Below are 14389 nucleotides of genomic sequence, written 5' to 3'. Positions count from 1 at the left end.
TCCAGTCCTGGAGGACCACTGTGGCAAAAGGTTTTCATTCTGACCCTTTTTTAATGAGTGCCCGGTTTGTGCTGCTAATTAACTTTTTGTGAATTCATTTTAATTGACTTCTCTTTTAAGATTTGTTCCCCTGAATTGCTTTATTCCTTTCCTTAAATGGCACCCAAAGAGAAATGAAATGTGAAGTGAGGGAGCCAAGAGAAGACCCCCCCTAAGTCAGGGCTTAAAACTCCAACCTTTGCTTAATTAGACACTGATTCATGTTGTTAATTAAACCTATTCTTTAATTCTGTGGCTTGTTGCTGCACTCATGGTGCATTAGCAAACATTTCCGAAACTGTTGATTTTCTCTTTTCTAAGAGTGTTAAAATATTTTGTGGACCTGAGCAGATCAACATTCCAGAGACCAGCTGGTTTCAAATTCACCCACTGCATCTTGATGGGATTTATATCAGTTTTGACTTGGCCATTTTAGAACCATGCATTTTTTTTCATTCATTGGTGAATTTACTGGTATGTTTAGGGCCACTGACAACTTTTTTTCTAATTTTGGTTCTGTACATTACCACAATGAATTTTAAATGAAAGAACTCAGATACAGTTGAAGTGCAGACTTTCAGCTTTAATTCAGTGGGGTGAACAAAAACGATTGCATAAAAATGCGAGGCAACTAAAGCATTTTTTTTAACACAATCCCTTCATTTCAGGGGCTCAAAAGTAATTGGACAAATTAAATAACTGGAAATAAAATGTTCATTTCTAATACTTGGTTGAAAACCCTTTGCTGGCAATGACAGCCTGAAGTCTTGAACTCATGGACATCACCAGATGCCGGCTTTCCTCCTTTTTAATGCTCTGTCAGGCCTTTACTGCAGCGGCTTTCAGTTGCTGGCTGTTTGTGGGCCTTTCTGTCTGAAGTTTAGTCTTCAACAAGTGAAATGTATGCCAAATTGGGTTAAGATCAGGTGACTGACTTGGCCATTCAAGAATTTTCCACTTCTTTGCTTTAATAAGCTCCTGGCTTGCTTTGCCTGTATGTTTTGGGTCATTGTCAATTTGTATCGTGAAACGCCACCCAATCAATTTGACTGCATTTAGCTGGATTTGAGCAGACATTATGTCTCTGAACACCTCAGAATTCATTTGGATGCTTCTGTCCTGTGTCACATCATCAATAAACACTAGTGTCCCAGTGCCACTGGCAGCCATGCACGCCCAAGCCATCACACTGCCTCCACCGTGTTGTACAGATGATGTGGTATGCTTTGGATAATGAACTGTTCCCCATACTTTTTTCTTGCCATCATTCTGGTAGAGGTTGCTCTTGGTTTCATCTGTCCAAAGAATGTTTTTCCAGAACTGTGCTGGCTTTTTTAGATGTTCTTTAGCAAAGTCCAATCTAGCCTTTCTATTCTTGAGGCTTACGAGCGGCTTGCACCTTGCAGTGCACCCTCTGTATTTACTTTCATGCAGTCTTCTTTTTATGGTAGACTTGGATATCGATACGCCTACCCCCTGGATAGTGTTGTTCACTTGGCTGGCTGTTGTGAAGGGGTTTCTCTTCACCATGGAAAAGATTCTGCGATCATTCACCACTGTTGTCTTCCGTGGACGTCCAGGTCTTTTTGCGTTGCTGAGTTCACCAGTGCTTGCTTTCTTTCTCAGGATGTACCAAACTGTAGATTTTGCCACTCGTAATATTGTAGCAATTTCTCGGATGGGTTTTTCTGTTTTCGCAGCTTAAGGATGGCTTCTTTCACCTGCATGGAGAGCTCCTTTGACCGCATGTTGTCCGTTTACAGCAAAATCTTCCGCATGCAAGCACCACACCTCAAATCAACTCCAGGTCTTTAATCTGCTTAATTGATAATGACATAACCACACACCTGCCCATGAAATAGCCTTTGAGTCAATTGTCAAATTACCTTTGAGCCCCTCAAATGAAGGGATTATGTTAAAAAAATGCTTTAGTTGCCTCACATTTTTATGCAATCGTTTTGTTCACCCCACTGAATTAAAGTTGAAAGTCTGCACTTCAACTGCATCCGAGTAGTTTCATTTAAAATTCATTGTGGTAATATACAGAACCAAAATTAGAAAAAAAGTTGTCCAAATATTTATGGACCTCACTGTATGGTCTCACATTATCCTCAAGCACACTCTCGTACAATAAAAAAATTCATAGTGGATTATGTGATGGTGAACTGCCCAGGCACTGATGCAGAAAGAGCAGCCAACCAAAACATTTCCACCACCATCCTTTACAGCTGGTATCAGATTCCTCTGATCAATTGCGGTTTTTGGTTTTAGCCTAAAAGGTCTTCTTGTACTGTAGAGTCAAATAACTAACTTTGCCTCACCTGTCCGGGCTAGGAAATTTAAATGCAGAATGAGGTTTGTTAACATTATATCAGCTTTACCTACAGATAATGTTTAAATGAAGATCAAATCTTGATATGTCCACGTATGTTTAAAAAAGGAAAAAAAATTTCATGGGGTATACTGTGATATTAATAGTCAATTATCAGCACACCTATGGATCTTCAAATAGGGCTCAAGTCTGACATTTTTGCCTTTTTTCACCTGTAAAGCTCTTTTGTTATGTTATTATGTCTTTATTCATCCATTCACATAACTTTTTATGTTTTCATTTACTTTGTTTCTGTTATAAATCTACTGTACACCTGATACAGTATTTCTGAACTCAACACATCTGGGATCACCAATTGGAAGCTCGGGGGCCTCTCTCATTTAAGTTTTCTTACTGCAAGATATTAAAATCAATGGAATGTATAAACATCAGGAAGAGAGTTTGAAAGAGACAAGCTATCAATTCAGGTTAAAATATATGGTGGAGGGATTGCAGGCATCATACCTATAATTTAAAAATCTCTTATGGTTTAACTTTATTAAATTAAAACAATGCTGCTCTTTGAAGGCAAGAAAGCCGTTCATTATTGTCACATTTAACCCACTGTGGAAATAGTGCACACTAAAAAAACATTTGTATTTGTTTTGAGAATGCAGTGATGTGACCAATCAGAAGTCAGTTGTAAACATTTAACTTACATCACAGATTTGAAGTAATTGCCCAGAGGGGACTGGGCGGTCTCTTGGTCTGGAACCCCTACAGATTTTAATTTTTTTTCTCCAGCCTTTGGAGTTTTTTTTGTTTTTTCTGTCCACCCTGGCCATCGGACCTTACTCTTATTCTATGTTAATTAATGTTGACTTATGTTTATTTTTTATTGTGTCTTCTATTTTTCTATTCATTTTGTAAAGCACTTTGAGCTACATTTTTTTTGTATGAATATGTGCTATATAAATAAATGTTGATTGATTGATTGAATTGCTTATTATTGGAGTACCATACATTGACTCAATAAGGGAACTGAGGCAAAATATTTATCGTCTATGTAATGTAATGGACATGGCTACACTTGTCAGTTTAAATCATCCACCCATTTTCTAATTACCATATATTATCACGTACTGTATAAGTCGGGTCTTGAAACCCGAAAAATCAATCATAAAATCACAGCCCGACTTATGTGCCCGTACAAAAATGGGAAACTTATTTATTTTTTTTTTTTAAACATCTTCTCAGACGCATCGAATTTTGTTGCAGCAGTGCAGCTACCAATTTTTTTCGCTACTTCAACGATACTTAATTTAAAACCAGCTTCATATTTTCTTCTGATCGAACGCTCCATCATAGATAAGGGATGCTCTTACGATAAAGGTGTATGAGGGTGTGAGATACAAAAAACATAAATCAGTGCGAATGTTGCTTCAGAATGGTTTGGGTATTACCGTGTGGTCACGTAGGCACATTAGAGAGAGATAGAGGTTAGGAGCACTCATTGCAGCACCCACATAGAAAATAAAAGGCAGTGTTCCTCCATGGTTACTCTCTCAGGTGGGTGTTAGCACATCATAATCCCTTGTACCAATAGCGTGGGTTTTCCACATTCGACTTGTACAACCGACATTATAAAATACCAGAAATAATACTGTAAAATCAAGCAAAGGCTTATCCGTGGCAGAACTTATCTGCAGTATATATGGTATCTTAAATTATCCATACTTGTGGCTAGTGTAAAAATGGGATGAAATGAGCTGCTTCATATACTTCATTCCACAATAAATGAGTGCTTCAAAATATCAACATTGGTCAGAAAAGCATTTGGCTTAGCTCCCAATGCTTTGGTGCATGAAATAGCCCACTCTGATGATATGAACTCAAATACTCAAATAGGAGGGTACCTTTTTACATTTTCTTCTTATGTAGTACTATTAAGACTTTGCACACTTTAAACTTTTTTTGAATATTTATCTTATTTTCTTTGTAAAGTTTGTGGAGTATTTCTTGTCTGCACCACTACAGGAGACCATACACTTACTGTAGTCATTTGACAACTTAAGTCCTTAGCTCATAGATAGGGCTAAGCTGAGGTAGGGCAAACTTTTTTGGTGGTCGAATTTCCAATAAAGACACATACAGCAGACCATATACGGTGCATCCGGAAAGTATTCAAAGCACATAACTTTTTTGTTATGTTACAGCCTTATTCCAAAATAGATTAAATTCATTTTTTTCCTCAGAATTCTACACACAACACCCCATAATGACAACATGAAAAAAGTTTACTTGAGGTTTTGCAAATTTATTAAAAATAAAAAAACTGAGAAATCACATGTACATAAGTATTCACAGCCTTTGCTCAATACTTTGTCGATGCACCTTTGGCAGCAATTACAACCTCAAGTCTTTTTGAATATGATGCCACAAGCTTGGCACACCTATCCTTGGCCAGTTTCGCCCATTCCTCTTTGCAGCACCTCTCAAGCTCCATCAGGTTGGATGGGAAGCGTCAGTGCACAGCCATTTTAAGATCTCTCCAGAGATGTTCAATCAGATTCAAGTCTGGGCCGCTCAAGGAGATTCACAGAGTTGTCCTGAAGCCACTCCTTTGATATCTTGGCTGTGTGCTTAGGGTCGTTGTCCTGCTGAAAGATGAACCGTCGCCCCAGTCTGAGGTCAAGGGCGCTCTGGAGCAGGTTTTCATCCAAGATGTCTCTGTACATTGCTGCAGTCATCTTTCCCTTTATCCTGACTAGTCTCCCAGTTCCTGTTGCTGAAAAACATTCCCACAGCATGATGCTGCCACCACCATGCTTCACTGTAGGGATGGTATTGGCCTGGCGATGAGCGGTGCCTGGTTTCCTCCAAACATGACGCCTGGCATTCACACCAAAGAGTTGAATCTTTGTCTCATCAGACCAGAGAATTTTGTTTCTCATGGTCTGAGAGTCCTTCAGGTGCCTTTTGGCAAACTCCACGCGGGCTGCTATGTGCCTTTTACTAAGAAGTGGTTTCTGTCTGGCCACTCTACCATACAGGCCTGATTGGTGGATTGCTGCAGAGACGGTTGTCCTTCTGGAAGGTTCTCCTCTCCCCACAGAGGACTTCTGGAGCTCTGAAAGAGTGACCATCGGGTTCTTGGTCACCTCCCTGATTAAGGCCTTTCTCCCCCGATCGCTCAGTTTAGATGGCTGGCCAGCTCTAGGAAGAGTCCTGGTGGTTTCGAACTTCTTCCACTTACGGATGATGGAGGCCACTCTGCTCATTGGGACCTTCAAAGCAGCAGAAATTTTTCTGTAACCTTCCCCAGATTTGTGCCTCGAGACAATCCTGTCTCGGAGGTCTACAGACAATTCCTTTGACTTCATGCTTGGTTTGTGCTCTGACATGAACTGTCAACTGTGGGATTATATAGACAGGTGTGTGCCTTTCCAAATCATGTCCAATCAACTGAATTTACCACAGGTGGACTCCAATTATGCTGCAGAAACATCAAGGATGATCAGGGGAAACAGGATGCACCTGAGCTCAATTTTGAGCTTCATGGCAAAGGCTGTGAATACTTATGTACATGTGCTTTTTTCATTTTTAATAAATTTGCAAAAACTTTAAGTAAACTTTTTTCACATTGTCATTATGGGGTGTTGTGTGTAGAATTCTGAGGAAAAAAAATAAATTGAATCCATTTTGGAATAAGGCTGTAACATAACAAAATGTGGAAAAAGTGATGCGCTGTGAATACTTTCCGGATGCACTGTATAAAATTTGAAGTGTGTTAAAGTAATCCATCACAAATCTTAATGACCAAGTCCAACTTTAAAAAAACAACTGTTCCAAGAAAAAGTTTAATTATAAAACTATGTTAAAAGCTATTAAGAGAAATTCTCAAACATAATAAAAGTAAATTTAAAGTGATTTTCTTATGACATTTTTGTTAGTCATAAACATGAAATTGCTTCCTTCTGCACAAACTGTTAATAATAAATGAGAATCTTTGTACCGTTAATACCTGTTAGTCTGGTTTAATACTTGCTTTTATTAACTTTCAATTGTGAAAAGACAAGCTCACTACTGTACAGGTTACATGTTACCAAATAACAATTTCTTGCACATAACAAGCTTGCAGAGCCTTGGAAACAAATCCTGAATAATGTACAGATTTGAGAAATTAAGCAAAGAAACTTTGGAAACCATGTAAACGTTCACAATTGCACTGGAGTGAAGCTACTTTCAGACATAGGTAGTGCACATAAAGTAAGAAATGGCACTTTGATATATCAATATTTAGAGGTAACCCTAACCCCTAAAAAAACTGAATATCTCAAAATCTCAAAAATGCCTTGGCGGATTTAAATGAAATTTGTTGTTAATAATGCTCTAGCAAACGGGACATTCTAATGCACTGTGTTCCTTGTTTCACCACAGCGCCAACAGCAACCTCAAGTAGAAATGAGGGGTATTGGTTTATACGAATTTAGGTTGCCTGCAGATGCAAAGTGAAAGGAGTAAAGTTTGGTCAAGCTTCAAGAAGATGTGTTTAGCAAGTGCTTGCCAGGCACTGTGGCTGTGAGTGTATCAAATTTGGGCGATTAATCTAAAAAGAAAGGAATTTAATAGAGTATATTACCCACTACCCCCTTCAACTTACCTGCAATCCTTTGCATGTTTAGGAGGTGGGGTGTCCCCTCAGAGAAATATGCACAATTACAATCAGGGAAAAAAAAATTGTACAGCATTGTCGATCATTTTGGTGGAGTGGTGGTATGAAACATGTGACAACAAATTTGAGATAAGCCGATTACACTACACTTTTTTTTTTTTTTTAAACTAGTGCATAGCCTTGTGTTTTTGAAAAGGGTAAAACTGCTGTCTATATGCATATTGTCATTAAGTTCGCAAATCAAATCAATGGTTAGCATTAAGTGCTTTTTGTCATTTAACACACACACAAATTAACTGATGGAGCCTAGCCACAATTAAACAAAATGAAGCATGACTTTTTTCTATAGCTGATGGAAACTCTTTTTTTCAGAATGTGATAAGAAGAGAACAGTGGTTTTGAGTGAGTAAAAGCAGTAAGTAACTTTATTTTGTTAGACATTAAATCAAATCCACTGCATACTGAGACATAATTTATTCTAGACTTTGAGGCTATTGGTGAGTTGTGATTTTTCACAGTTATTAGTATTGAATGAATCAACTTTAAATCACCTTTGTAACATTACTACCAACTATCCCTTTAAAACAGAGCTCTGCCATAATCTCATTCACAGTAACATCACCAATTATTGCATGTAGCAAGTTAAACAGTAAGCAGCTCAAATGAACTAATATTAGCACCTAGTAAAAAAAAAAACAACAACAAACAAATATTGTTTACATAAAAGTACTTAACTGAATAGTTCTTCCGATACCTATGATTAACAAATGGCACTATAACTGAAGCTCACTATCACACACGTGGTTAGGGGACAGTTTACAGGCTCGAATAAATGTAATTATCTGTCAGACCAGGGTTTGACGTGTACAGATAACACTTTCTCTCTTTCCTCTCTACAGACCATCAGAAGTAATTCCCACCTGACACTCCTCACTTCCTCTCAAGAACATATATAAATTCCATTTTGTTAGACTTGCTTCAGTTCTGTATTGAGCTTGGTATGAAAAGACAATTTTGACTTAATTTCTTTAATTAAATTTCAAGTATACAGGGTGGCTACCCCAAACCATTTTTATGGTCTCTGTGATTCCTTTACAACAACTAGGTTATTCTAAAATCCCTTAAATCAATTCAGAACATTTCTCTACAATTAATGCAAGGAATTACACGATAACACCACCATAATGAATTCAGTGAAACATGTACTTGTTAAATTTTTATCTTGCATAGATATAAATATAAAAGGTTTAAAATGGCTTAACATGTGAATGATGTGCACGAGTGGATGTCTGGATGAGATTCTCCAGAAGAGAATGATTGAGTGTGTCTGTTAAAATATATAGCTATGCTATGACACAAGCAGAAATTTTAAGACTACACTAAATTACTTATGTTCATAAGAATTACTTACGAAAGCTTTGAAATCACTTCAGTTTTTTTGTGCAGCACCTCCCGACACAGTGGTATGAGAAAACACCCAACATACGATATACCATTCAACTTGTCTTGACGTCTCGTGTGATAGACAACCAGGAACCATGCCCCGCTGGGACGCCTGGAGGAAGGAGGGGCCGGGAGAGCAGCACTTCTCTTCCCTGGGCATTTGGACAGGACAGTGCTTCCGGTACACCAGGAAGTGCTAGCAGTCCAGGGATGGTGTACGCTCGGAGCGCTTCTGGGTGCAAGGGCAGCACTTCCATCACACTGGGGAGTGCTACCAGAAGTTCGTCATCAGGTACCTGGAGCACATCTGGGGTATTATAAAAGGGACTGCCTCACTCCATTTGGGGAGCTGGAGTCAGGTGGAAGAGGACGGAGGTTGCAAGACAGGAGTGGAGGCGGCCCGAAGGACAGAGTGCAAATGTGTAAATAGTTTTGTAAATAGTGGAATAAAAGTGTGGGTGTTTGGACATTGCGGTGTTGTGTCTGTCTGTGGCCAGGCTAGCTCTTACACTAGTTATACATTGAACTTTCCCTATTGGCCCTGTAGATGCATAGAACCCTCATTTTCAAACACATCTTAGGACCACATTTTGTGTAGGAAATTACATCGTTATAATAAACAGAAAACCAATAGGTCTTCAGTAGAAATGGTTAGAAGGACTTGAAGATGTGCATGCCACATCAGCCAGCCTGAGGGGTTTGCCTCTCAATAGGATATGAGTGTTCAAAGTTACTCCTTTTCACAAAACTTCAAATAAATAATTCAGGGTCAGTAATACAGGCATGTGGAGTGTAGTTTTATAATATTTCGAAGTTGCTGATCACATATATGATGTGGTCCTGGCCCACTTATACCCAGAAAGTTAAAAAATGTCAAATATAAGCATATAGGGTATCATTTTAGACTATTTCAAGGTCAATTATTACAAATATGTTACTTTTGGTCCTTTACTAGGAATCTAGCATTCTATGGACCTCAAAGGGTGGAAAATGACAAATGTCTTTTGCCATCAAGTATATTTATACTTTACACATTTCAATTGAAGTGCACATTTTAATATTTAGAATATCTGATGCCACTTGTTCATGATTATGTACTTCTACCTAATTTAGTAAATTATAACTTTTTTATGAATACCATGATTTAGGGAGGCTTATGCTAAGTCAGTCCATTTTCACATATTCTAAGCCATGTCATGATGAAATCATCCATTCACAGAAAATTACTTTTAAAATTATGTATTTAAACTGAAGTAAAACCTGGAATTGAATAAAAGAATATTATTGAATAAATACAAATACCATTCTTTTAACTTGAGCCCTTTCGCTAGCCGATTTCACACAAAATAAAAAGCATTCTATTATTGAGAGGCACAAACTTCTTTAAAAACATTTATGTCTTTATAAATGACATGTTGGAAGTATAGAGAACCTACCCAATTTCTTAGGCACCCAGTCTTGTCCAAATGTGAATTTTTTAATTTGTATCACAAGGTAATCGGGAAATGAAGCAAAACGAGTTGTCCTGTTGAAATAAATGCAAAATAGCATTATATGTAAACTAAGCTAGACTAAAGTAAATCAGTACATAATGAGGACAGAGGAAGATACACTTACTTGCTGGCAACAGACTTCCCCTGCACAGCTGCACTCCAGAAATCTTCAACAGTTTCTGGTTCTGAAAAGGCGCTTAAACAAGCATCAAATGGTATTTTGGCACGTACAAGTTCTGGTAGTGGGGATTTTGTTAGCTCTGCCTCCTTCCTTTTGACTTCATAATCCATCAGCTCATCTATTGACAATATAAAGTCAGCTCACTACATTATTTATACTCTGATGCTACCACTATAATCAGGAATACTACCTGGCATGCTATGGACAGGTTCTTTGATAGTCGCAATAAAGACAGCTCTCTACTATAAGACAGTCAAAAGATAATACAACATAATAACAAAACATTTAAACAGAAATGCCAAGGCTAAATGTTTGTAAATGTAAACACATTGTACACTCAGATTTCAAAAAGAAGAGATTTAAACTAAAATATTTCTACTGTGTTAGAAAGTGATTAAGAAATATAATATAACATTTTCAAAACTCAATTAATCCAATCTAGTTTGTGCTCAAAAAGGCACATGTACAGGCCCACCTTAAGTTTGCCAGTGAACATCTAAATGATTCAGAGAAGGCTTGGGAGAAAGTGCTGTGGTCTGATGTGCCTTCTTGGGCAGAAGAACTTTCAGGTGCTGCAAGATTGCAATCCATTACGGCAGGGTGCGTCACTAATGGTGTTCTTGGTGACTGTGGTCCCAACTGCCTTCAAATCATTAACAAGCTCCTCCTGTGTAATTTTGGGCTAAACCCTCACCTTTCTTGTGATCATCCTCACCCCATGAGGCAAGATCTTGCATGGTGCTCCAGACCGAGGGTAACTGATGGTTATTTTATATTTAGTGTAAAGTAAACCGCTCGGCGAGAAAGCTTGAAGTGAAATGGCCGCGACAGAGAGACAAGGGGAGGTGCTGTGGGATCTGGGCATCAGTCAAAGCACCAATCACGGGCCCGATTAGAAAGCGGGAAGCTGTGATTTGTCGTCTCCCTCCATTGTACCAATCACAGCCCGTGTTACAATGCACTTAGTCACCGAACCTGTTTTGTTGTTCTTAGACTAGGAAATACTACTACTATAGTTAAAAACCCACAAAGTCGTGAATCCGCGAAAAGTGAACCGCGAAGTAGCGAGGGATTACTGTAATCGGTATGCCACATGGGCACACAGCCGATCTGTGGAAGCCAGAATTCTGGCTGGATTGAAGGGGATCAAATACTTATTTCTCTCAATGACATGCAAATAAATGTATAACTTTTATGTAATGTGTTTTTTCTGGATTTTTGGTTTCCTTTTATAAAAGGCAAAGTTGAACCGTTGATGTTTTCAATCAGGAACCAAATGAAATCATGTATCTGTTTTGTACTGAAGGAAAAATTACACTACAGATCTATGTTTGGTGAATTCTGAAAGAATAAAATAGGTTAGATTCACGGCAAAAATTTTGAAGTTTTTTTTAAGGCTTGTTTTCTGTGAGGCCCAGTGAATCTGTCTCATTACCTTGCAAATCTCTGTTTAAAATCAGCAAGTGTATCACACTTGAGCTGGCTGTACTTTTATTCCCGTTACCTGCTCAAGAATTGTTATAAAAGTTTGTATTGTGCTCTTTTATAGCATTTTAGAGTAAATGTGTTTTTAAATTGAAAACTAATGTCTATGATTCTACTGCTGAATATAGAGAAGATAAAAATGTTACGTGTAAAATAGCTTTTTTTGTCAATAAACATTATTCTCAGCCCATTATTATTATTATTAAGAGAATGTGTGTACCAGTCTAGAGAATAAGTTACTTTTAGAAAAAGTGGAGTTTTAATGTAATAAGTGTCTATCTACTATATAATAAAACACTACTCTCTCTGTGTGTGTGTGTGTGTGTGTGTGCACCTGATCACTTCAAACAATCTTATTTGTTAGCTTGGCTTTGCTCCGATTGGTCTTTTTGAGTTTTGAGTAGAAAAAAATCCAAAAGGGATTCACAAACTCTCAAGAGGTACTATATACTGTACATAAATATATAAATTGTGTGGTACTAGGAATACATAACCTTTTACATCTATGATCTTTTTAACCACATTTAGCACTTTAACAAATACCAGCAAACTGAAGACTCTGCATTATTTTATGAAAAATGGCCTTATTTATTATGAAGTATACTGCATACTGAGGTTATATAAAAAATCCCGGTTTTGGTCTAGAGTCTAAACAATAATAAAAGTTCTGGTAGTTTATATATGTTTTTGAGCTGTATAATTCTCATTATATTTGCTGAAGACAAAATTGTTTTCTAAAATATTAATCCTATTCAAGTGTCATAGTTTAAATAGGCTTTGCTGCCTCTGGATGACATTCCTTCAGTGAAGCAAAACATTAAATTCTTAGTATCAAATAATTCTAAAGGGTCATGTTCAGGCATCTGCCAGAAAAATGCTCCCAAATATTAAAGCATGTTTAAAACAATTCTGGAAAAATAAATACCATATTTTGGAATTGCCAAGTAAAGCCAATGGTTTAGGAAAGTTGTATCAAAATTGGACACAAGTAATTTGTGTTAGACAAGTACTTCAAATTTACTGGGTTAAAGCAGTTTGTCATGGAGTAATAGAACAAAATATATAACTTGTAACGTTGGAGACCATTTTAAAATTGCAGGGAGACTTATTTTGCACTTGTTGAATTTAGTGATGCAACATATTCTGAATCCAAGGACCAAAAGACTTTAATCAAACAGTTATTATGTTCAATGTTCCATTACTTCATGATGTAAATGTATAACAAAATTTCTGTGCGAGTAGTTCAAACAGTTTCACCTTGATATTAAATTTGGGTTTGAGGAAGATCTACATATTAAATATTTACAAAGATTCTGTAATATGGTTTCCTTGTACTGTTTATTTATACCTTTAAAATGAAAACTACTGCAACTAGAAATATTTTCCTGTCGATTAAACAATACCATTTTATATAGTACACTAGTTACATTATTACCAATATTAATTAAAATTCTCCTGAACAACTCCAATGTAATGATGTTATAGTATAACAATTAGCGAATAGTTTAAAGTTCCTATTATAATGGAAACACCATATAAAACACTGCAGTTTGACGTGATTTCAACCAGATTTCAGACTGCAGAATCCAACTCGATTTATAGTCACTATGGATACAGTCACCTTATTTCCACTCTTTTTATCATATTATCCAGATTTTCTTTTCTTAACTAAAACACTAATATCACTATATTCTACTTACATAAGACTCATATATGTAATGATACCACTTGTGCATAAAAAGAAACTTTATCTACCAGTTAACAGTCAACATCCAATGTATACATTCGGTTGATTCAGTACAGTGCTTAGCAAATGAGAAGTGCTGCCAAGGATGGCACCCTTTATTTTAATTACGCTTACCCTTGTTGGTGGCTTGATCAAGTGGTACAGGCAATGCCATGATGTAATCAACACGCTGGCTGTATTTCACCTTCTCAGATGATAAGCACCTGATTCGTTCTTCTATAAGAAACCGGAAAGCTGCACTGGGGTTGTCTGAACTACGACAGTGACGCTGGAAAAAAAAGCAAAAAGACATGATTAATGTAACATAAGTGATTAAAGATGTTTCCACTGAAGATTGTGAAATTCTCGAGACTTATTTTTTAAATAAACTCAAATACCAAGCATGTTCAGAATTTAATCTGAAGTAAAAAAACAGAAACAAACAATGAAAGATTACTTTTATTCAACAGACTTGGATGCTCTTAGCCTGCCCAAAATTATCATTATCTGGGACAATTAAATTCTACAATAAGAAATAACTTATTCAGATGTACAGACAAATCTAAAAAAATGACAGTCCACTATTACATGAATTGAAAAGTAACAACCAACTCTGAATTGACAATTAAAACTTCAAAAATTTGAGGGAAAAAAAGCATTACTGCTCTAGTATAGGGAAATAAAGGAAACAAAGGTTACTGGACAGCCATTATACAAGTCGTCTGTATTTGATTTACTCCACCGAAACAGTACAGTACAGCAAGAATAAGAATTAGCGGTATGCTTATCAAAAATCATACTGATCTACACTGAATGTAGAAATGACAAGCAGCTGCTAAAGAGTAAATTTAGCAATTTGAAGTCAAAGTTATTTTTCATAAGGTAATATTTCTTTATGGCAATGTACATATATTATTGTGATAAAACATATTTACTCTCTCTCTGACTTAACTGTAGTATTCAGGAGGTTCAGGGACAACGCTCACACTCCTCAAATTACATAATTTTGTCTGTGCACACAAGTAAAGCTCTGTAT

General features: G+C 36.9%; 1 protein-coding gene across 2 annotated transcripts in view; it reads right to left on the bottom strand.

The window, feature by feature from the left end:
- The window catches only part of usp5 (ubiquitin specific peptidase 5 (isopeptidase T)), a 67125-nt gene that overhangs the window by 14330 nt on the left and 38406 nt on the right, over positions 1-14389 (bottom strand). For both annotated transcript variants that reach the window (XM_039763793.1, XM_039763794.1), the window contains exons 12-14: positions 13489-13642; positions 10086-10260; positions 9905-9993 (exon numbers count right to left, since the gene is read on the bottom strand). In XM_039763793.1, the coding sequence (XP_039619727.1) occupies positions 9905-9993; positions 10086-10260; positions 13489-13642 (418 nt within the window). The remainder of the gene's footprint in view (positions 1-9904; positions 9994-10085; positions 10261-13488; positions 13643-14389) is intronic.

Source organism: Polypterus senegalus, chromosome 9, assembly GCF_016835505.1.
Source record: "Polypterus senegalus isolate Bchr_013 chromosome 9, ASM1683550v1, whole genome shotgun sequence".
NCBI lineage: Eukaryota > Metazoa > Chordata > Cladistia > Polypteriformes > Polypteridae > Polypterus > Polypterus senegalus.
This window is presented reverse-complemented; position numbering and strand designations above follow the sequence as displayed.